The sequence below is a fragment of the Haliotis asinina genome, chromosome 8 (genome assembly GCF_037392515.1).
Source record: "Haliotis asinina isolate JCU_RB_2024 chromosome 8, JCU_Hal_asi_v2, whole genome shotgun sequence".
Taxonomy (NCBI): Eukaryota; Metazoa; Mollusca; class Gastropoda; order Lepetellida; family Haliotidae; genus Haliotis; species Haliotis asinina.
The window spans coordinates 61,734,795-61,759,749 of record NC_090287.1 but is presented as its reverse complement, the minus strand read 5'-3'; the positions used below and the strand labels follow the sequence as shown (position 1 = coordinate 61,759,749).

Sequence of the window (24,955 nt, the reverse complement as noted above, 5' to 3'; positions counted from 1 at the left end):
AATTATCATCATATTGGCAGCTTAATGATGAAACCTTTGTTTTCATTCAGCTTTCGGGCTAATGAATTATTTTGTGGGCTGGTAACTTTCAGGAACAGCTAGCCTGACTGGCATGCAAAATCTGAGAACTAATTTTCACACTGCATCCTGGTACCAACAAAGGTGACATCCTCCTAGGGGAGAATAAACTGACAGAAAATACAAACCCATTGTGTAGTGTAAATGCAAGTGTACAGATATTTATTAAATTATTTACAAATCATATGTATAACAAATATTGACACAGCTTGAGGAACGGTATTTCTTGCAATGACTAACAATGACAAGTGTGATTGCACAAAGCCCTTCCACATATAATACAGACATGTTTTGAAGAGAGCAGCTATTTCAAAAACAATTTTATCTAAAACATAACCCAAACTGTTGTTAGTTTCATACTGAAATGGACAAGAAAAGAAAATACACTATTTATAAAGAATGCCTCCGTTTTTACATCTTAAAGCCTGTTTTCCAATACTAAAACAAAACAAAAAAGAAAGTCATTTAGCCTTGAGTGAAATATGTAAGATGACATTGTATGTTAATCAACACACAATCAGCTCTGGAGGCCAATCATTAACATCTTAAGCTGACATCCATCCTTGGGACCATATTGTTCTTAATCTAACACACAATGCATTCTGAATACTACATGATATATCCAAGGTGAGGGATAAATGACACAGTTTATAAAACATCTCCTCTTTTCATTGTCCACATTCCATAGAGATATTTACCTGTGCTCTGTTTCCACAATATTTCCATCGTTCATACCTTCTGTTGATACTGACTGTATGACCAAATTCTTTGTTCATAACAAAAGTCCTCACCTGATTGACATCCTTGGTAGGATCATCCAAGTGCACATCCTACTTTGATCATTTGGCCACAGTTAAATACATATTTGTCAAATTGTCTATTTTCTTTGATCTCTCAGACAGTATCTGTACAGGCCTGAGAACTCTCAGATAATATCTGTACAGACCTGAGAACTCTCAGACGATATCTGTGCAGGCCTGAGAACTCTCAGATAATATCTGTACAGACCTGAGAACTCTCAGACGATATCTGTACAGGCCTAAGAACCCTCAGATGATATCTGTACAGACCTGAGAACTCTCAGACGATATCTGTACAGGCCTGAGAACTAACAGACTTCCCAAGTTTCATTGGACAAGGTGTACATTTCAACAAATGACACAGCATTGATGATAAGATATCACTTATGAAAGATATGTATGTATCAGCTTCAGTTGTGAGTGAGTGAGTGAGTATAATTTTTTGCAGCTATTAGCAATATTCAGGAATATCATAGAGGCGGACACTAGAAATGAATTTCACACATTGTACATAGGTGGAACTTTAGTAGAGAGATAAGTTCATATTTATTTTCTATTAACCTAGATAGATAAGAACATGAACGCATTCAGTACAAATAAATAAAGAACCAATTAATTGGTTTTGCCCTCATGACACTTGGATGATCATACTGGGATCAGATAATTCCCCGATACATCTATGTATCATGATACACCAAGTTTGATACAACTCTTGAACTAATGGTTGATGTAATGATACAAAGTAATACACGATAAGATTAATTCTGTTGCCATATGCCATGATAGCAGTCCATGCAGACATCTCAAGTTCAGTTCAGTTCAGTTCAGTTCAGTTCAGTTCAGTTCAGTTCAGTTTAATTTAGTTTTTCATATAAACAAATACCATCTAAGGACCATATTTTTTGATTACCTCATATCTCCTGTCAGTTTTTTTTCTGTATCAAGATACATATTTCATGTTGACTTCAACATCATTTTCCATATCATGGCTGTTGTGTGTACCACCCCAACCTCACATCTCGCAAGACAAACACCCCTCCTTATTAACATGCCTTTCTGCAGTACACACAGTGAAAGAGATAGATTGATTGTAGGCTTGCGCTCAACAAAGGACAATGTCCTCCATTTCAGCTTCCACACAACCAACTTCTACACTTTCCACTTGTTCTTGAACAGCATCGTCAGCTTCTGGGAAAACTGAACTGAAGAAGTATTTCCATCAAGGATAAACATTTCATAACAAAAATTCAAATAAGTGGCTTGTTATTGCCTAACACTGACATAGCAAAACATTTTAGTGATATATACTACTCAAAAGAAGTAAAGGATCACACAATTCTATGATATTTGGTATGCTATAACAGATAAACTACAGTAACTTGAAAGAATCAGGTGCTCCTTCCTTCTTTGAGCAGTATATAAGTGATGCATATTGTGGCCTGGATGAGTCTGGTTGATTGTTGGAGACGCTAAAGTCAGACTAGCATCTTCATGTAGCAGTGGTCAGGAATGTAGGCGTAGCAGGCTTATTTCAGTTCCTTCAACTTGTTAGCAAGACGGGCTGTCTTGAAGTCAGCACGTAGCTGTACAAACTGCAGGATCACGGATTCCTCCATCATTGCCTGAGGAGAAAAGGGAGATAACTGCTGTAGTCAAGAAAATTGTTGGCGCTCATGGGACTTTTTACTGGGATATGGTTTCATAACTAACATAAAGGTGATTTGTGTCAGATCATCCTAATAGTTGTTCTTTTTGAAAAAGAAATAAACCATCAACCCCTTATCAGAAACTATGCTTCTCACCTGTAGGACATCCATACAGAAGAATCTGAACAGATGAAAAACTAAGCATTTCAACATGCAATACCAACAGCTACCAGTATCATGCTTTACAAGACTGGTGTGAACTCACCAGCTGTTCATCATCTCGGACGACCTTCAGGTTCTCTGGCACCACTACAAGGAGGTTACACAGTGCATGGAGCTTCTCAAACAGCTGCGTTACCATGGAGATCTTAAATTCCTCCTTCACACATTTCCGGTACTCATTGATGTCACAAATCACCAACATGGCTCCTGCAACAAACACATTCAAGATCACCAACATGGCCCCTGCAACAAAAACATTCAAGATCATTGACATGGCTCCTGCAACAAACACATTCAAGATCACCAACATGGCTCCTGCAACAAACATATTCAAGATCATTGCCATGGCTCCTTCGAATCAAATCAAAATTAAACCTGCAACACACAACAGATAAGATCCATCCTGGTAAGATTACATGTAATACATTACATATCTAGATGCTCAAGCATTGTTGTTATCAGGGTTGGCTGAAAAGTTCTCAGCCTGAGTGGTTTTTCCCCACCAGGTAGACACAGGTGTTTGCCACCAATGACGACAATCATTTAGTGAATCATAGACACAAGAACTACAAACGTACTAATAGTTTTATCTCAACTACAGCTCTTTTGGTAAACCTACCCTCTGAAATCATCAGAAATGGACAAAACTGAATACAGGGCAGTCATCAAGTACTTGCAAAAGAAAGGGATGTCCCCAACACAGATACATCCTGACATGGTCTCCTCTCTAGGGGATGATGCTCCTTCATTTTCCACAGTAAAGAAGTGGGCTGCAGAATCTGTGCTCGATATGTTGATGGATGATCGACGATTGACTACTCGACATATTGCTAGTGTAGTGGGCATCTCTCATGAGAGGGTTGAGCATATTGTCACCAACGAATTAGGAATGACTAAAGTTTCTGCAAGATGGGTGCTAAAACTCTTGACAGCAGAACAGAAACGTGTCGGGTTCCAGACGTCCCTTGACAATTTGCGCCGTTTTGAAGCAGATCCCGATGATTTTGTGGCACGATTTGTAACCATGGATGAGACCTGGATACATCACTTTCAACCAGAAACAAAACTACAGTCAAAACAGTGGAAGCATCCTGATTCACCAGCTCCGAAGAAAGCCAAGTCTGTTCCTTCAGCTGGAAAGGTGATGGCATCAGTCTTTTGGGATTCCAGGGGTATTCTGCTAATTGATTATCTTGAAAAAGGTCAAACTATCAACGGCAGATACTATGCTGATCTACTGAACCAGTTGCGAGAAGCAATCAAAGCCAAACGACGAGGGATGATCGTCGTCCTCTTCCACCAAGACAATGCGCCTGTTCACAAATCGGTCGTGGCCATGTCAACAATCCGCGATTGTGGCTTTGAACTCATTGACCATCCTCCTTATTCACCTGATTTGGCTCCTTCTGACTTCCACCTGTTCCCCAAAATGAAAAAGGAACTCGCCGGTCGCCATTTTGCAAGTATTGATGATGTCATTTCCGCTGTGACTGATTTTTTTAGGGTAGCTGAAGAAGATTTCTTCCTGACCGGTGCAGTGTAACCCAATAATCCTATTTGTGTCACTATTTGAAAGGGAGATAATGCTGATTAATTACCAATGTCATCTTGCCCATGACTCTGCATGTAATTGTCCATAGAACAGCATGAAACTAATGACTCAATCATTATCTACTTTCCACCAACTGACTGTGATGTGAGTGCAGATCAAATACTCCAGATTAATCAAACTGACAACTCTACATTTTGTTATGATGTGAAAAGACTTGAGTAACATTACTGCCATTGTAGTACTAGTGATGTATATAATAATGTTGGTAACTGGTAAGTCACATGACTAATCCCACCAGGTACCCATTCACTGCTGGGTGAACAGAGGCAATTTTGAAGAAACTCACATGCCTAAGGTGAGACCACATGTATGACATGTGCAGCATTGTGAAACTGGACAGCTCCTAGAAACTCAGGAAGTTCTTGAAACAACTGCCAAATACTGCCAATCCAAAGTTTGTCTGTCACCAATGATGCTAACCTTCAACTGACGAAATCTGCGCTCTATGCCCACATATGGGTTAGTGTTATCTTCATACTTCAGTATATTTTGTACAATTAAAGGGGGCCTCTTTTTCATATAGATTTTCTCAGATCTCAATTTCTACAACTAATCTCAAGAAAGACATAAGACACAAGAAAGCTACCAATAATAGTCATGAAATGTATGAAATTTATGATTAACGAGTAAGTAAGAGAGTCTTTCTCTCTCTCTCACACACGCGCACGCACGCACGCACGCACGCACGCACGCACGCAAAAAAAAAAAAAAAAAAAGGAAGCAATGGTCTAATTATCAACTCCAAAGACATCAGTGTTCACAAATAGCTTCTGAACCGGCTAATTCACCACCGTTCTGGTTGAAGTCTACAACTCACCAGCCCCAGTGTCTGACTGTACATTTCACAATGACTCTGACTGAAGTTGCTGTATGTGTCCTGTCACACTTGTTTGCTTTTTATTCAATGTTACCTTTGCCAATGATAAGAAATGTTAAAATTGAAATGTGTTCAATTTTTAATTTTATTCTATGGGTCCTGAGAATAATCAGTGGGTCAGATAGACATTTGAAACTTACAACAAGCGTCCTGATACTTTGACACACTGTTTGTAAACACTGATATACTGAACTAAAATAATAGGGATATATGTAAATTGTGAAATTCTGAATAATGATCTATTTGTTCATTGACACACTAGTAACATATCAATCCCAAAATACCAATATCTCTAACTTATGTCATCCTGTATACATAAAACATTTCATTTTACCCATTCTACACAAGCACCCAGTCAGATTCCCCACATGGGTACCATTTGTGAAGCCCATTTCTGGTGTCCATCCCTGCAATATTGCTAAAATAGTGCTAAAACCTCACTCACTCTAGTGCATATTTCAGACAAGTGCACCCTGACGCCCCTGTCCCTTGAAGTCAAGGTCTGACAATGCATACAAAACACTATCTGTATGCTTCTTGCAAGTCTTGCCATCAGTGACAGGGAGAAATCACAAGCTTTCCCACAGAGGATGATGGATACGATGTTACTTGGGAACATGCTATGAATATCCTTCAAGAAAATGTCAGTGATTTACATACGAGATATTCAAAGACACTCACAGATTCTGCTCATTTATCATTCTCAGTTTTGAAGTAATAAGCAAAAACAATAAAAATTTAAATAAAATGACGAAAAACACTCAGATTGAAATACATTGCATGAAGTTTTTTCCTTCCAGAGAAGTGGATTAAATGTAAACAAGAATGCTTGTGGGAAATGTGTAATCAATGTTTTCATGTAATGTCCTTGAAGGTGATGGTGAGTGGGTGGGTTGGTGTGGATGGGTGAGTGGGTGGGTTGATGTGGATGGGTGAGTGGGTGGGTTGGTGTGGATGGGTAAGTGGCAGGGCTGCTGTGGATGGGTAAGTGGGAGGGCTGCTGTGGATGGGTAAGTGGGAGGGCTGCTGTGGATGTGCGAGTGGGTGGGTTGGTGTGGATGGGCGAGTGGGAGGGCTGCTGTGGATGGGCGAGTGGGTGGGTTGGTGTGGATGGGTGAGTGGGTGGGTTGGTGTGGATGGGTGAGTGGGTGGGCTGCTGTGGATGGGCGAGTGGGTGGGTTGGTGTGGATGGGCGAGTGGGAGGACTGCTGTGGATGGGTAAGTGGGTGGGTTGGTGTGGATGGGCGAGTGGGTGGGTTGGTGTGGATGGGTAAGTGGGAGGGCTGCTGTGGATGTGCGAGTGGGTGGGTTGGTGTGGATGGGCAAGTGGGAGGGCTGCTGTGGATGGGCGAGTGGGTGGGTTGGTGTGGATGGGTAAGTGGGAGGGCTGCTGTGGATGGGCGAGTGGGTGGGTTGGTGTGGATGGGTAAGTGGGAGGGCTGCTGTGGATGTACGAGTGGGTGGGTTGGTGTGGATGGGTAAGTGGGAGGGCTGCTGTGGATGAGTGAGTGGGTGGGTTGGTGTGGATGGGTGAGGGGACTTCCAAAACCTGAAAGTGTTTGGTAAAACCACAGAGGGCTATCAAAGCCACTTGGTCTGCGTTAACTGCCAGTATCTGGCTTGACCACCATGAGCATCAATAAAAGCTTAGCAGCGGTGACCCATACAAGAAAGGAAGTGCTGAATGCTGTCTTGAGGAATGTTTTGATACTGTTGCTGAAGTGCTGTTTGCAGTTCTTGTAGCGTCTGAGGTGAGAGATTACACTGAAGTAAGCGGCAATCAGGAGTACCCCATAGATGTTCTATGGGGGACAAATCGGGTGATCAAGATGGCCATGGTAACACCTGGACGCTGTTTTGCAGGACGAAGTCCTGGTGAACAAATGCAATATGACGTCAAGCATTGTCATGCTGGCAAGATGCTTTGCTGATATTGTGTCAAGAGGTTACATTGAACTGGTCTTCAGACAAAAATTCTGACTTTCCGTAGCTGATTGTGCACTTTCCCGTCTGAGATTCGGCACAGTCCACCGGTTGTTGTGGATGATGTGGTGGTGCATGAACGAAGATGTCTCAACTGGATGGAGCCATCATGGGCGGTTGTGGCAACTCTAGGTCAACCTGATTTCGGTGTGTTCTTAACACTCCCAGTATTGTTGTACTGCGTGCATGGGTTTGACACGGCCGAAGTGCCTTACCACCTCAGGCTGCAATGCCAGTCCTTACAAATGGCCGATGGTGATGTGTTGTTGACTGCCTGTCGGTCTTGGTATTCTATTGTTGTCTATAGTGGTTTAAAACAATGGATGTGGAGTACCACTGATGTAGTTGTTTAAAGCCAATAGTCATGGCTTCAGATATGGGTGATATACGATTTCATGAGTCAAGTGAATTCCATGTAGAGTGCATTTTAGTGAATCACTACAAACGTGAGCTTAATGTCCTCACTACAAACGTGAGCTTAATGTCCTCACTACAAACATAAGTTTAATGTCCTCCGTTTGAGAAGGTTGTGGATGAGACTGTTTCTACAGTTTGCTGTACCTGTGTATACAAGCAGGAATATGGTGATTTCAGGCTGGTTTGGAACTTAATTTTCATCTATTGCCATGGTCGTGGATGTATGTAGTCATGTGTAAAGAGCTAAGTCACAAATCAGCTAAAGCTATGCAACATTGGACACGGAAAGTCCTTGGATGGGTGACCATGTTTGGCAGCTTGACTTGTGACAGTTTCTATGAGTATAGTCCTGCTCCACAATGAAGCACATGTAACACACATGATCTCAACTTATGAAATTGATTTTGTTTAAACTGCCTTGCCTTTGAGAAATATAGCTGAGTACTTGTTAGTAGTGGACACACTGAGAGAGCTTATTCTTTATGGACTACTGACTCACCCATCTCATTGTACTGGAACTGAGTGATGTGCTCGTAGATGACCCGGTGGAACCTCTTGCCTAGGTCGACTAGTACAACCTCCACATTCTTCCCGTCCAGGCTGGACTGAATGGCCTGGCCCTGAACCTTCATGAACTTCACAACCTTCGCACATGCCTGCAACCCGACAGTGCCATGTTACCCACAACACAATCAGTCATATTACCCACAACACAATCGGTCATATAACCACAACACAACAGTGCCATATTACCCACAATACAACACTGCCATATTACCCACAACACAATCAGTCATATTACCCACAACACAATCAGTCATACTACCCACAACACAACAGTGCCATATTACCCACAACACAACAGTGCCATATTACCCACAACACAACCAGTCATATTACCCACAACACAATCAGCCATATTACCCACAACACAATCAGCCATATTACCCACAACACAACCAGTCATGTTACCCACATCACAACCAGTCATATTACCCACAACACAACCTTTGTACCATTTCACTGACAAGTGGCTGCATGTTCATGCCTCACTGACACATCAAAGCAACACACTCTTTGATCTCATCAAGAACCAGTGAGCTGGACAACATGCCATGCTCAGGACAATACCTGTCATACAATACTTACCACTGACAACATCTGCATTTGACAGTCCTCTTCTGGTTTAAAGTCTGATTTCTTCTGTTCTGTAGCTAAGATATATTTAGTCCACCCAATAATTGTATTTAAAGACCTGAAACATGAACACAAGTATGTTTGAAAAAACACTACCTATTAGAAAAATGTATCTAACTAATCCCCTGACATCTGAAAGACCTAGTGTGACATATACGATGTGCAAGCAGGGATATCAATGTTATGGGGAGACACCTAAGAAGCAAGACTGGACCTAACAAGAGAATTGTGAATCTGAAAGATAAGTGTATTGCTAAACAAGAAGCATACGTCTCTGCTACATAGCAGACATGTTTACAATGGAATGGTCTGAATGTAAGCAACCTGTCTTCTCACTTTTTTCTGATTGTACTGTGAAAACAATGAATGATTTCACAGAGATTTGTACATTTTCTGACATGCAAGTAAACAGATCAATGTACAGCTTTTCTGCTAATGGTCTCTATGTGAATTAGACAAAACACATTCACCGCCTGTCAGAGTTTGATGACTAGTCCTGACAGTCCTGACTGCAGGGTTATTATCTCACCTATCTAGACCTATGCCAATTTTGTTCTCTAGGGTTTCTCTGAGTTCACGTTTTCTTTTCAAACACAATGAATGCCTTGGTGAAGATCTGAAACAAGAAACAAGTTTAATATGAATTCATAAAATATAGACCACAAACAGAAGTGAGTGAGTTTGGCTTTATGCTGCACTTAGCAATATTCCAACTATATGGTAGCAGTCTGTAAATAATCAAGTCTGGACCAAACAATCCCGTGATCAACGGTATGAACATCGATCTGCATAAACTCAAACTGATGACATGCGTTAACCAAGTTAGAGAGTCTGACACCCAAATCACCCTAGTACCTCTTATGACAAGCACAGTCACCTTTCATGGCAAGCATGGATTGCTGAAGGCTAATTCTATGGATTTTCACTTGTACAAATAAAGGTAACATTAAGGAAATTCTATTTCAGTTACCATGGTAACACTTACAGGACTAGAGGGACAAGGCTGTCCATGAATTGTTTCTCAAACAGGTGGAAGAGGGTGTTGGCCTGGTTGATAACGTCAAAGAAGTAGATCTCAGGTTCTGTCTTAGGGTCTGGCAGTGGAATGGCTGTACAACATAGAACAGGGAACAGGGAATCAGTCATGTGGGACAGTCTTGTATCATCAGCTGCTTCATGGCACTACCTCTTGAATCAAGTTCTGGAAACTGCTATTGGGTATACCATTCATTTTGCTCAAACACAGTTCTTAAATCATACATATGAGATGCACATATTTTCTAAGAAAAGTATTTTCAATGTACATAGTGAGTGAGTGAGTGAGTGAGTGAGTGAGTGAGTGAGTGAGTGAGTGAGTGAGTGAGTGAGTGAGTGAGTGAGTGAGTGAGTGAGTGAGTGAGTGAGGTTTTATGTCGCTTTTAGCAATATTCCAGCAATATCTTGGTGGGGGACACCAGAAATGGGTTTCACACACTGTGCCCATGCCAGGAATTCAACCCTGATCTTCAGCCTGACGAGCAGTTGGTTTCACCACCAGGCTACCCTACTGCCCGTCAAAGTCAAACGAACCAGGCAAATGATGTACAAGTCTTTACAAATGTTTAGAATCGTGAGACGATATTGACAAAGCTGCCTCTCTTCGTGCTGAAAAGAGTTTGCAGGCTGTGTATCACAAAACAGCTATTCCCACGTGAATTAATTGGTCTAAAAGCCACTAGGCTTTGACTCAGTTTTGACAGGCTCTCAGTCATGTGTAAATTCATTCAAACAGCATTTCAAAAATCCTTGTTCTGGGACGTGCTACACTCACCTTGGAGACCCAGCTCTACGGCGTAGTCTATGTGTTCTGTGACAAGGTACTGGACCAGTACTTCAAATATCTTCACTGCATGGCTTGGAACATCATATGACAACTGTAATTAAAAGGTATAACAACTGTACAAGACACGCAAAACTAATCTGTATATCAGCTGAAGGTGCAGCTGTCTGAAATAAGAATGATAAGAATTCAAGGACATTGGCTTGCATAAGGTTCTGCCCACAACTGGATGTCCATAAAAAGGAATAAATAGTTGGCTGAGTGTGGCATTATACTTAACTCACTAACTAATGCCCTACATCAAAAAGCAAGCAAAAAGTAAGCAAGAAAGACAAAACAACAGTTTGTTGAGTGGCAATGTGACCGACTACAGTTTGGGGGTGGGAGCTTTGTGGTCAAAGTGTTTGCTCATCACGCCAAAGACCAGTGTTCGTTTCTCCTCATGGGTTTAATGTGTGAAGTCCATTTCTGGGGTCCGCTGCTGTGAAATTGCTGGAATATTGCTAAAAGCTGTGTAAAACTAAACTCATAACACACAAGTCATCTATGAGGCATCTATATACACAAGTCATCTATGAGGCATCTATATACACAAGTCATCAATGATGGCAACTTACCACATGACATCGTTTGAATGCCAGTTTAGTCTCCTGCAGGATGTTGATGGAGACCTCCTGGGACAGGAAGGTCTCGCCACCATAGTTCTCAATGGCCGGACCTATGTTAATATTCGCCTTTGTCACTGTACCAAGTTTGGCTTGAATATCTCGACGTAAGTCATGAATTCTGAAAAAAAAAAAAAAAATCCATAAATACAAGATTTGTACATTAGTATGTGTACCAACAAAAGACTATGCACATGCCATTTTCACAGGTTGTTTACTTCCCTTTCCTATTCTGTCATTCTCACTTTTCCATACACCCATTACATTTGTTGTGGTTTTGTGCAAGCCTAGTAATCTACGTCACAGAGCCTATAAACCATGTCTAGTGACTGCATTTTCTGACTTTGGCGCCATTCTTTCAGTGATAAATAAATAAATAAATAAATGAATGAATGAATGAATGAATGAATGAATGAATGAATGAATGAATGAATGAATGAATGAATGAATGAATGAATGAATGAATAAATAAATAAAGAGACAGACAGACAGACAGATAAACAAATAAATAAAACAAATAAATAAATAAAACAAATAAATAAATAAATAAATAAATAAATAAATAAATAAATAAATAAATAAATAAATAAATAAATAAATAAATAAATAAATAAATAGACAGACAGACAGACAGACAGACAGACAGACAGACAGACAGACAGACAGACAAATAAATAAATACATTTCCCCTACATTTCATCAATCAGACATTTACCTGAATGATACCCCATCTCCTCCAGACACACCCCTTTCCTACCTGAATCACTCCTACCCCATCCATAAACACCCTACCTTACCTGGATTACCCTCACCCCATCCACACACACCCCTACCCTACCTGAAAGACCCTCATCCCTCAACACACACCCCTTCCCTACCTGAATGACCCCCACCGCATCCACACACATCCCTTCCCTACCTGAATGACCCCCACCGCAACCACACCCCCCCCTTCCCTCCTTGAATGACCCCCATTCCCTCCACACACACTCCTAACCAACCTGACTGACCCCATCCCTCACCATTCACCCCTACCCTACATAAGAGGACCCCAACACCATCCACACACATCCCTACCCTCCCGGCACCCATCAAGACTGACCCGCCAGATTGGATCTGCTTCTTCTGATGGTCCCTCATCTCATAGTAGCGCATCAGCAGTACTGAACACCGCTCATGCAGGTACTTGGTTTCTGCACTGCAACACAACAACATATCACGTTGACTATAAGACATCTTGATACATCCAATCACTGATGAATCAGTTGATTTAACACAGCACTCAGCAATATTCCAGTTATATGGCAACACTTTGCAAATAATTGAACCAGGACCAGTGATTCAGTGATCAAGAACATGAGCATCGATCTATGCAATTGGGATACGATAACGTGTGTCAAGCAAATCAGCGAGTCTGACCATCCATTGCCGTTAGTTGCCTCTTACATTGGTTACTGAAAACCAATTCTAACCCCGATCAAATTGTCACATAATTATTGAATGAAGTAATCTTGCCTATACTAGTACAATATTTGGAAGCAGTGAAAACATGTTAAAGATTTCAGTTGCTGTCAAAAGTGTCCTCAGTTTTTCTCAGAGTATCAAGATAACCTAGGTGATGTGTGATAGTCCAGACGCTAAGTTCTCATCACGCCATGCTGATATCTCATGTCAAAGCTCTCATGCCAATGTCACACAGCAGATGTGATGTCATAAACTAAGTATAACATAACTCTCGTACACAAGCAGATTTATGACAGTCATAACGATAGGGTAATCGTAACTGTCATACTTGAAGTCTGGAGTCCTAGAACTATGATCACTTTGTGTGAGGAGACCCTGTTCAGAAGCAGCTTACTCTATGTAGGCAGTGAGGTGCTGCTGGAAGATTCCTTTCAGTAGTTTGTTCAGGAAGGAGCTGTCGTTCCCCAGCTTGAAGACAGACAGCTCAGTTGTCAGCTCCTTGGTCCTGCAACAGACGCGACAATGTCACTTATTGTCAGAAATACAAGTATGGAAAGCAGAAAGAACTTGGGGCGGTTTGAAGAACTTACGCATACATTCATTACATGTGAAAAAATATACCCAGTGAGAAGGTGGTTGAGTGTGTAACTGAGGTACCATCATGTTCATTTGTTTGTTGTTTAACACCACCTATATGGAGTTGATCTGTAAGTTGTTTGTGATAGAAAAACCAGTGATCAACATCATAAGCATCGATCTACACAACTGGCATACAATATGTGTCAACCATGTCAGTTAGCCTGACCACTCAATCCCCTTGTTGCCTGTTACGACAAGCATGGGTTACTGAAGACCAATTCTAACCCAGATCTTCGTGTGTCTGATACCATCATGTAGTCAAGCCCAAGTCCTTCATCAACCAGACATCCTTGTTGACAGACACAGAAGCAACTTACCTGACATATAGATCATTGAGATTCTTAAGGTACTGTTCTTGGTCTGATCGGTCTCCCAACCTCTTGGATATATGAATCTGCAGGAAACACCAAGGATATACTGATGTAGTCTCTTTAATAACACCAACGACCAGTATTCCACTTCAAACATCTGTTTGATGTCGACCAAAATCACAAATACTGATAGAATTAGACCCTCTTACGACAAGCATAGTCACCTGTTATGGCAAGCATGGGCTGCTGAAGGCCTATTCTACCCCGGACCTTCATGGGTCCAGGTTCAGTTAAGACTTGTGCTGTTAAAAAATTTAAATGGGAAGAAAACTCTGCAAATCTCCTACTGACTGCTTTGACGAACGCTATGACTTAGTGAGTTAATATTGTTTGACCCAATTCTTAGCCATATTCCAGCAACATCATGGCAGAGGAGATCACAAATGAGCTTCACACACTGTGCCCATGTGGGGAATTGATCCCGGGTCTTTAACCAGCAGGTTACCCCACCACCCCATCAACACAATGACTGCACCATATTTGCACTTTAGTCCAGTGGCTTCTAAAATGTTCTGCAATGAAGACACTAAGTAAAGTGACCCCACCTGAAGAATGCCCTGGAATATGCTCTGTACGAATTTGCCCATGACCATCTCTGGGTTGGCGAACACGTGGTTGATAAGCTGACTTGTCCGCTGACACAGCGGTAAAACGTCATCAAACACGTTCTCCTTCAGGAAGGAATGCTGAAACAATACACCATGTTCATTTAAGACCTCTGTGATAAAAATCAGCTAACAATGGCAGACAAGGAAACAAGCATGTCAAGAGTCTTATGGAGATATATATTGATAAGCACATGAAAAGGTCAGATAAGCCCAGGTCCAGTTTACTCAGAATGGTATTGGTAAAATCACACAACCAAGACATACCTTCTGACTCTCAGTAATAAACGTGTCGATGCAGATACCATATGACTGAAAACAACAAAAAACAAAACAGATGAGTCAAAGATTTCACCAAAGTACATCATACATGTAGGGACGAAGCAACAAACACTTTCAATTTTAATACCACTTGTGTTCCTGGTGTTAGTGCACTGTTAGTGTTAAATCAGCTGTTTGCTTTAAACCACATTAATACCATTCAGAAAGCGAATTATTTAATCAAACTGAGTTTACTCTGCCATTCAGGACTACACTGATGTGACAAGTATCTGTAGCACTAGCCCTATGAGATAACTGTCAACAGTTTATATGTGTCCCTGAATCAACTAGTAACATCCCCCACAGTCCCTCAACTCGACACACAATGAATGTGACATCAGACCAACCTTAAAGTTCTGCAGGACACTTGCTATTCTCTTCATCTTGCGCTGGTCGCCATCCCGGTGTGCCAGCTTGAACTCTCCAATCAGCTCCTTCTCCACCGAGTCATACTTGTCTGGAGCACAGACAAACATTGCAACTGTCTAAGAATGAAGGATAAACTACAGATGGGGGATGTATTGTGTGGATGCAGTATTGACATAGTCCAGAACTGTTGGGAGTAAATCGGTGTGAATATCTGTAAGATACAGGCAGGCATCTCTACCCACTAAGTCAAAACCCGTCCAGACATCAGGGCTGGTAACTTAAAAAAGTTACCTGAACAAAACGTATTTAACGAGACCAAACAGCAAGAATTCATGCAGATGTATGGAATATCTAAAATTTGCACCAGACCACCTGTCCCAAAACTAGCATATCTTGGGCAGTCGTTCAGGTCTTATTTGCGGAAAAAAACTGACTGTAATTTGGAACTACTCTGAGCAAGCTGCACCAATACAAGGAAATAAGTGAAAACACTTGCTTATCATCAAATATTTAGTCATAAAACTAAACAAATGCTAAATGTTCAGAAGACATCTGAAGCACATAATAGTTGCTAAAAATTACCAGCGATCCTCTGTCTTGCCTTGTCAAATCTGAAAAAGGAATATATTGTCAATATACTTAACACTGCAGCTGCTTGATAAACATTGTTTTATGTCAACTTGAAATAGACTTCATGTAATTATATGATGAATATAAAATGAGATCACAAAGAACGATCTACTTTGCATCTCTATACAGAATCCAGGTTCAGTGTCAGCAGTGTACATAGTATGGCTGATTCTGTAGACAAACAGGTCTTTTTTGGAGCGATATCATTCATTACCTGATAAACATGACACTTCACTCAACACTGTATTAAAGTCACTGAATGACATAAGGTGATAAAGACACCGTTTACACACATTTTTTCTAATATCGAAATATCAAAAATATTGAATACACTATGACCCTTACTTTCATCAAATGGCCCCAACACTACAATTAGTATTTGCAACATGATTATGTGTACTCACTTCCCACCGGGCAGCTCCAGAGCGATCATATGGAGTTTCTGGATGACATCAGCAGTCAGCTGAAGCTACAACACATCAGAGAAGACACTTCAGTCAACAATAACATTCACAGTCATCAAAATACTCAACAAAAAATAACACAACAAGCAGCCACTCTTAGCAATATTGCGGTTTAGAGCACCAGAAATTGGCTTCATGAGTGGTATCTATGAACTGATCTTTGCCACAGTCTGATTTAACTTAGTCTTGGTGTTATTCATTACTGAGTTCTCTACTGGATCTAACAAACCCTTGTAGGGGGTTGAGCCAGGAAACCTTTGAGCGACTTATGACCGTCCAATCAAATGCGAGATGGCTAAACAGATTTAACCAATCAGACAACGGCTACTGTTTAGGGTTTGGGTGGACTTTCTGATGACATAGTTACCAGTAGTTAATATTTCTACAAGCTGACATCCTTGAATATTGACAAAAACACCATCCTCAACGACTGTTTACTCACTATTGACAGTGTTGGAATGTGATCTATGTGCATCACCCGGAAGCAATCGTATGGAAAATAGCATTTGGAATTGTTCGGGTACAAACCTTTCTGAGGTAAAAGTTCAAAAGATATGTGCGAATGTCCACTTTTGCGATTTGGTAAGCTGTGTTCTGATTGGTCAGTCTCAAAGGTTACCTGGTGCAACCTCTTATTAGTGTTTGTTAGACTCAGTAGAGCAGTGTAACGAATAATACTGAGAGTAAGTTTACTAATATTGGTCTTTGCCTTTTGTCATAAATGTCAACACCTTAACCATGAGGTTATCTCAACATTTCCCATCTAGTGACAATGATCTGAAAAAACAAACACCCATCCCATAATCTGAACAACCTTTTTGATAAGAAAGGTCTATATACATGATATAGTTCAATGGTTTGTTTCCCAGAACCTCAAGAATGAACTAAAAAGAAAGACCAATTCAAGACTATTCTTTGGCAAGTTTAGACTGCCTCAGCTTTTATGATGCTTGAAAATACATGTTGTTCTTGGCTTTTTTGGAATTTATTTTATCTAGTTTGTCGATATAGATTCTAAAGTAACCTGACATTGTTTCTGAGACTGAGTGTTGGTCTAGGAATTCCAGTACAAACCTGTTTACCATTTGTGAAAATACCCTGTCGCTTGTTACCACAAAAAATAACATGCAAAGTTCTCATGCTAAATATCCAGAAGAAGAATCCACAGATGCCACTACGGTTATAACAGTCTCAACTTGTCACTTTCATACCATAATATCTGTTTATCAGTGGAATCTTGAACTGGTAGTCTCTACAGTGATTTACCAAATGCGAATGGGGCCTATGCATATAAAAATTGACAATGGTGCAACAAAAGGTATTAGGGCATTCACAGGGAAGCAGAAAAAGTGTCAATAATTTGTAGAATATTCAATCAAGTAACAATAATATCACTGAGTCTGCTATCAGCCACATATCATTTGTGATTTAATTGCTGTAACATTGTAATGATCATGAAGCACAATACAACATCAGTAACTGAATTACAACAATATTACAACATAGTAATAATAATATTTAAGTGTCAGGGACCCCCATTTTGTAGTCCAGGGTTCCATGTCACAAAGCTCTTGTAAGTCGTAATTTTTCTCGTAGCATTCTTACAGCCTCTAGTGTAAAATAGGTGATCTGAAAGCTACGAGAAAAGTTAAGAGATCATAGACTTTCAAGAAACGGGCCCTGGATCCCTGAAAATAAGAGTATGAGTCCCAGGGACCATCAAATACAGGATGATCAAGGTAAATCCCTGTTTCTAGATTTATCAAGCTGAGCAGGCATTTCAGTTATATGCACCACACTTTTGAGGGATTACTTCAGGAGACCAATGTTAAGATGTACTTCAGTGTTATAGACGTAGTTAGCCTACCTGGAATGGGTCTGTCAAGACAGGTGACTTGAGTGCCTCATCTGCCAGGAACTCGGACAGGTAGTTCATCAACCTCTGGGCCTCAACAGCTCGGGCTCGAGGTGTGTTGACCCCCTCCAGCTGGTCTCCCAGGTGGACGACCTTTGTAGCTACATAGTTAATACGCTCATCCAACTTCTGGAAATGGGTGTATAAGGCCTGGAAAAAAGGAACATCAATTAAAATACATGCAATGCCGCTGGAGTGATTTATGGAATGACTAGTCAATCGATCTCACTTGTGTCAATGATCATCAACGGGCTCGTCAGACAAATCGATATTCACTAATTCAGGAAAAGAGAAACATCAAATTTCACTTATTTCTATCGTTATGTCTGTTAAATCAAGACTGATGCTGTTTCCCAAGTCTTAAAACTGCAGAGTAAAGAACAAACTTGCATATGTGTCTCAGAGAAGTCTTGTGGATGATCATCAGTGCCTGTCTCACACTGTCTTTGCACAAGGTTATGACTGTGTCTCATTATTGCCCTATTCTGTGGTGGTTTACTATTACGATTGATCGCAGAGCTCCAGTTATCGATCTAATGTGAGAGATAATCAACACTAGAAATAACATTACATTGACTGAACATGCTGAAAGCATCTTTGAAGACATGATGAAGGAAAACATTCACATCTCTAATCATATCCTCAGGGATGGAACCTTCAAGCTCAAACAACGCATCAACCATATTGATGTTTTTGCACAATTCTCTAAAACACATTCCAAATCAGATGCTAATACCACTGTCTAAACGTCCTGTCTCGCATTTATACCTTCACATATAAAAAACTGTTCCTATGGTATTTCAAAATCTCGCAATGCATGACTACTGCTCTGTAATTACAGTACTTGTGCTCATGATGCCCTATCATATTTATACCATAAATAACAAGGTGTAACTAGATCCGTCACCTCAACCAAGCTCAATCACATAGGATTGTTATGATAGAGAGCTAACAGAAAGAGAACACTTCATATCCACTCACATGATTCTTCTTTTGTAGTTCTGAAACTCGCTGCCAGTGTCGTTTCTCTTCATCTTTGCAATTATTTTCCAGTTTCTCAATCTTCCTGGCAATCATCACATTCTTCTCCTTCAGATCCCGGATGACCTTCTCGAAGGTGCTGTGAAGCAACATAGGGTCAAAGTCTTCTGGGCTTGTGTGCCGGGCACGGCTCCCCATTGTCTTCCATGCCAGTCGTTCCACAAACTCATGAACACTGAACGGCTCCTGCACACACAAAACTATGCATCAGTATGTTGATAGATGTTGAGCTTTGAATGAGTCGAGTCGAGGCTACTTGGATAAGATTGTTATGTAGATGCAAAACTTTCAAGCACTTCCATTTGAGTGCAAAACCTACTAGTACGTGATTTCATTGACACATGTGCTTGTAAATCCAGTGCCGATCAATGAGCAGTAACGCGTACACAAGACGGTCTCCCATTACGTGTACAAGTGACTACCTGAGAGGGTGTCACTCATTTGCATGACGACCTGATCACAAAGAAATTCTGCATGTCACACAAAAACATGTCTGAAAGTGTTATTTAGGAAAGTAATTAAACAAAACTTGCTAAAGTCATTGACAGATGTTGAAGTTATTGGATGACATGAATGAAAACATAAAAAGATTAAATTAAATAGTCAAATAATCACAAAAATTTATGCAAAATCTGACGAAATTCAACAGCGAATTTCACCTTTGTGCATATTTTTCAGAAACTTACATTCAGTATTTTCTGAAAGCACATTCATCGTAGATTCAAAATATACGATATCATAAATGATGAGTTTGCGATTCCTTAATTGAATTAGATTTGAAGAGGCATTTGAAGAGGACATGACGAGCTTCCTACTACAGAGAATGTACAATTTAAGGTAAAACAAGCCTTTGCTCCTGCCAAGGCATACACCGACGTTTAGCTAGCTGAACTATACGAACAAAGGCAGACATATTCCTGAACCTGATTAACCGCAATGTTGTTATTCAAAATGTAATGAAGTCAGCGTACCGACAGAAACCGTTACTTCTACGACATTTTCGAGGAGATGTGACATGCACTGTATTTAATACATGGAAGAATTAAATATTGTAACAAGGTGGAATTTGCTAAGATACCATAAGTCCCATCCAGAAAAAAGTAACGCGTGTTTGTGTCCATATTATACACATTTGGTGATGTCTGTACATTTCTAACAAATACACTGTATATCATTACGCGTCGGAAGACTTCATACACACCTGATCTAACTCCTCCAAAGACATGTTGTGCAGCAGACATCAAATAAACACTTGACAGGAATGAACTATATCATGTACGACTCCATTTTGTTAAGCACTTCCGCCCTTTAAAGGGAGGTCACTCATGGTTCCTTATTGAGCCCCGCCTCCTGTGTACTTCATCTGTTAAGTTCCGTAGAAACTACATATTAGAAAAATAACGAATAAATGAAATATTACGTATGTGCAAATAGGCAAACCAAACATACTAAATTATAAATATATTAATCAGAAGATTCCTTCCAGAAATATGTTCAACAAACAAAAATCAGATACGAATGTCAAATGGGATTTGGGCTTAGCTGATTGACGTATGCGGTGTCAGGTGTAAGAAAATAAACTAATTAGGAAATTGGACTTGATCCAAAAATTTAAAACGTTAGACTGAAACATAATTTCCAACAAACGTTACCTGTGTGAAATACATCACCATGGAAAGCCCACCTCTTGTTTTGTCGATTATTTCTACTATATCAAACATGGCTGCATATCCTCCTGAACGGCAGTTTAAATAGATGCCATGTGGCTATACATCAGTTATTCTTACTTTTCTTTAAATGAGGGGTCGCTGTCCGAGATGCATTTCACGTGTTATTATTACCGTGAGTGAGTTATATCACACGTTGTCGCCAAACATTATCTGATAGACTGATGCATTGATTTCAGACAAAGACACTGGGTTTTGAATGCGATAATTGTATCATTTGTGTCCTATGTATTACGTGTACAGCGGAAACTGAAAACTAATGAATGCGCTGCTGACACAGTAGAGCTCAGACTTGGTAATGTAAATCCTGAGAGTTGATTTGATGAAAATAAACTGATATCCAATATCTCTCTTGTGGAACCATCGTGTGGACGATCTACCATTTTTCAAAAGAAAGCGCTGATGAGACAGCTCCTTGATTCTTTTTACATACCCGGTATATCTTTTTCATTCACCACTTCGCAAGTGCATTGTAGCCTATTTTATGTGACCCCGGCCGTTTTTATGAATTTTATTGATTCACTAGACATACCACTAATAACGTTTTGTCAGCTGTGTATCATATTGAAATACCACGCATTTTACGGAGATCTATGAGTATTGATTATCCTCGTCAGTCGATCCAAATTATCGTCATCACGTGACATATTTATTTCTGCGTCATGTTGATCTATGTTTATGTATTTATGTAAATCTCTAACAACAACACTTTATTCATACAGGTCGTTCAGCCAACTGCTTAAAAAATATCACCTCATGACACACTCACTGTTTCACCCCTTACATAATATCTTTCATGTCATAGCCCGGATACAATGAGTCTCTAGATATCTTTACTAAAGGGTTTATATTGATACAACGTGTAATATACACTATGCACTATACACTGATATGTAGAAGAACGTACAGAGAATTGGTTTTTAATTTAACTGAAAATTGAAATGACTGTCATTAGATTTAATCACGTCAGTTAACAGAAATCTGTGGCTATAGGTAAGTATGTGTAAACATGAATTGGGAGGTAGGGATCAGAAACGAATTTGCAACCCCTTAACTTGAAATGTTTGAAATAATATAAAATTGGGCAGAAAAAATGAGAATGCATTGGTCTGTCAATGAAATGCCTATCCCTATTTATGCAGTATGCAATACATTTTTTAAATTTTAGAAATGTTAAATCAAACCATTACTTAGTAAGGATAAGAACAGGTAGAGTGCGTGAAGGAGTTTAGTTTTACGCTGCACTTAGCAATATTCGAGCTACATGGCGACGGTCTGTAAATAATCGAGTCTGGATCAGGCAATCCAGTGCTCAACAGCATAAGCATCGATCTGCGCAATTGGAAACCGATGACATGTGTCAACAAGCACAGTTGTGTCAATATACAGAAACATGAGTCTCATTAACCAATTCAGACATAACCTGCTTTTCAGCAGATCCGAATTTTCTCGTGTGAAAGTGAAAATAGCTACCACAAACAACTTTGGTTACACTGAATTCCAACACCTTGTTTTCTAGCGACAGAGCCTCGTTTTGGGATTTCCATGATTTCCTGGTTTCCGTTTCGCAACGCCCGCTGTACGACAGAGCGCGTTGTACGACAGCAGCTGTATGACAGAGCACGCTGTGCGACGGTTAGGTGGAGCGTAGTGTTGCAATTAGCAAGTGCTTGGACGTATCAAATCATACTGATGAATATTTATCTATTTAGTTAAATGAATTAGTTTAAAAATCTGGACTAGCTATCGCACTAAGTTGCGCAATAGGACGGAACCCTGTAAACAGGAAAAGAAACTGTTCTGTAATCAATGTTCTGACTTGCATGGGTTGCTGAAGACCTATTCTACCCCGGATCCTCATGTAGAAGTTTGAGTGGAACATATAGTCCGTGATCAAGACTACCAAGTGTCCGACTCCATCTTGCTGAAGCCGCGGTGGCTGAGTGGGTTAGATGGCTGACTTTGTGTGCTAGCAGTTTAGACCGACTTGATTCTCAGGGTGTGAGTTCTAATCACGAAAGGGACTCAACCAAACATAGTAGTAGAATCTGTTCTTTACTGAGAGAGTGCAATCCTCAATATAACATGTGTTACATTTGACTACTTTCTAAATGGCATTGAGTATTCACATGAAGTTATTACACGAAATCATTCTCCAAATTTATCAAATAATTCCGATATTAATAAGAACGATGTAACGATAATAACTGGTAGTACTACTGATGACTGAACTAAAGGGGATGATAATGATTATTATCAACATGATAATAAACGTTTCTATAAGATCCATACAATAAGTTTGTTACAAAACCTTAACCTGGGCGTAGGAATATATTAGATTTTAGCCACAGCTGGAATATTAGAATAAGTGATGTTTTAGCTCGTGTTGAAACCGTTTCTCTGGTCACAGTTCGGGACCCTTGGATACGATACATATAGACCACCTTGGTATTTAGGAGCAGTGAGTCAACTATGGCGTCAGTAAAAGAATAGCCGTAATGTGTGTGAAACCAATCGATGAACATGCTGAACCATGCAACAGGGCGAGCGTTGTAGAAGCAGAGAGTGCATGCCCACACTTCCGAAAGTGCCAACATAGAGTCCGATCTGCTTCCCGTGTAATTTCTGATATGACGAGGAGGAGGCTCGAATTGATCAGACCACATGTTCAACAAAAATTAATTTAACCTCAGAACCAAATATTCTAAAAGTTGGTTTTGTGGCCGTTATACATTTGTATTTTGTGAAGGTAGCATTGAAATATCTATCCTATGACTACACTATAGTGTAAAGGCGACATCTGTTACTGATTTGCTATCAGCGAGTGGGCAGTTACTGTCCGTTTGGCTCTAAAGCGGACCGAGGAATTGCAAACGCGAAACTAATAAACACATATGCAATGAAACGGTGATAATAATCAAAACATCAGACCAACTCTGTGAGTTTTTCTTGCAGAATTTTTGACCTAAAAATAAAAAAAATGTTGTTTAACAAACTATCAATCAAATATTGACTCAGTTCACTATTTGTTACGAGGGAGGAACGCAGAGTGAGTGAGTGAGTGAATTTAGTTTTACGCCACACTCAGCAATATTCCAGCTATATGGCGGCTGTCTGTAAATAATCGAGTCTGGACCAGACAATCCAGTGATCAACAACATGAGCATCGATCTGCGCAATTGGGAACCGATGACATATGTCAACAAGTCAGCGAGTCTGACCACCCGATCCCGTTAGTCGCCTCTTACGACAAACACACCTTACGTCACCTTTTATGGCAAGCATGGGTTGCTGAAGGCCTATTCTACCCCGGGACCTTCACGGGTCAGGGACGTAGAGAAAGGGTGAGCCACGTGTTCGAGAAGCACGTGTGCAAGTGTGCTGACAAAGTTATTGATTCATTAACCTCTGCTGTGTCTTCACCAGCCTTTCTCGCATATCTGGTTGATTAGAAATAAGCTGAACATACAGCCTTGAGCCAGTTCACTCGATCTTTGATCAGACCACTCTACAGAGCTCCTAAACCTCTAACCACAAGATATTTAGCCATTTGCTTATGAGCTGCTGAATATCGCAGCTTTTATTCGCTGTAACGTGTATAAGAGAGTGTGTTAATAACAAACGTCAAAGCCTGAAAATAACCAGTCTCGGTTATTGGGGGAATCCGACAGGGCGTAAAAATATAAAGCTTCGTTTAAATTATACAGCTGCTAATGCCAGGTAATAGCATATAAGACACATTTCACGGGGATTACCCACACAAATATAAGTCATTAGATGTACATCATCAAAATAATAAGTCTAGACATTCAAAGCGGATACTGACCTAACAGTAAAGGCTACTGCACACAGCATATATTAGATTGTGGTTCAGGAAACTGCCCTTTGATGCTTTTAGCGGAGAATGGTAATCTCCGTGTAATGGAAGTGGGTATTTCCGGGATATGTGTATGAGGTTCACGCAGTCGATGAGGAAGTTCCTTGTCTCATTGTTGTATAGAGCAATTGTGAAAAAAGGCTTTCCAAAAAGACCAAAAGTATCACGTCTGCTAGTCTGGATTTTGTAACTGTGTTTAGAGAAATGATCATTAAC

At 40.3% G+C, this 24,955-nt stretch overlaps 1 protein-coding gene across 1 annotated transcript; it reads right to left on the bottom strand.

Moving 5' to 3' along the window:
• Positions 1-214: 214 nt before the first annotated feature.
• LOC137294133 (exocyst complex component 5-like) lies at positions 215-20,459 on the bottom strand. Its single transcript, XM_067825111.1, has 19 exons — positions 20,337-20,459; positions 19,076-19,321; positions 18,047-18,244; positions 16,120-16,184; positions 15,668-15,696; positions 15,064-15,173; positions 14,663-14,707; positions 14,336-14,476; positions 13,737-13,813; positions 13,175-13,285; positions 12,419-12,514; positions 11,269-11,437; positions 10,643-10,745; positions 9,818-9,941; positions 9,362-9,448; positions 8,785-8,890; positions 8,135-8,291; positions 2,790-2,953; positions 215-2,500 (listed from the first exon to the last, which is right to left on the bottom strand). Exons 1-19 carry the CDS (start codon positions 20,358-20,360, stop codon positions 2,405-2,407), a joined length of 2,148 nt encoding a protein of 715 aa, XP_067681212.1. The 5' UTR covers positions 20,361-20,459; the 3' UTR covers positions 215-2,404.
• Between the last annotated feature and the right edge of the window lie 4,496 nt (positions 20,460-24,955).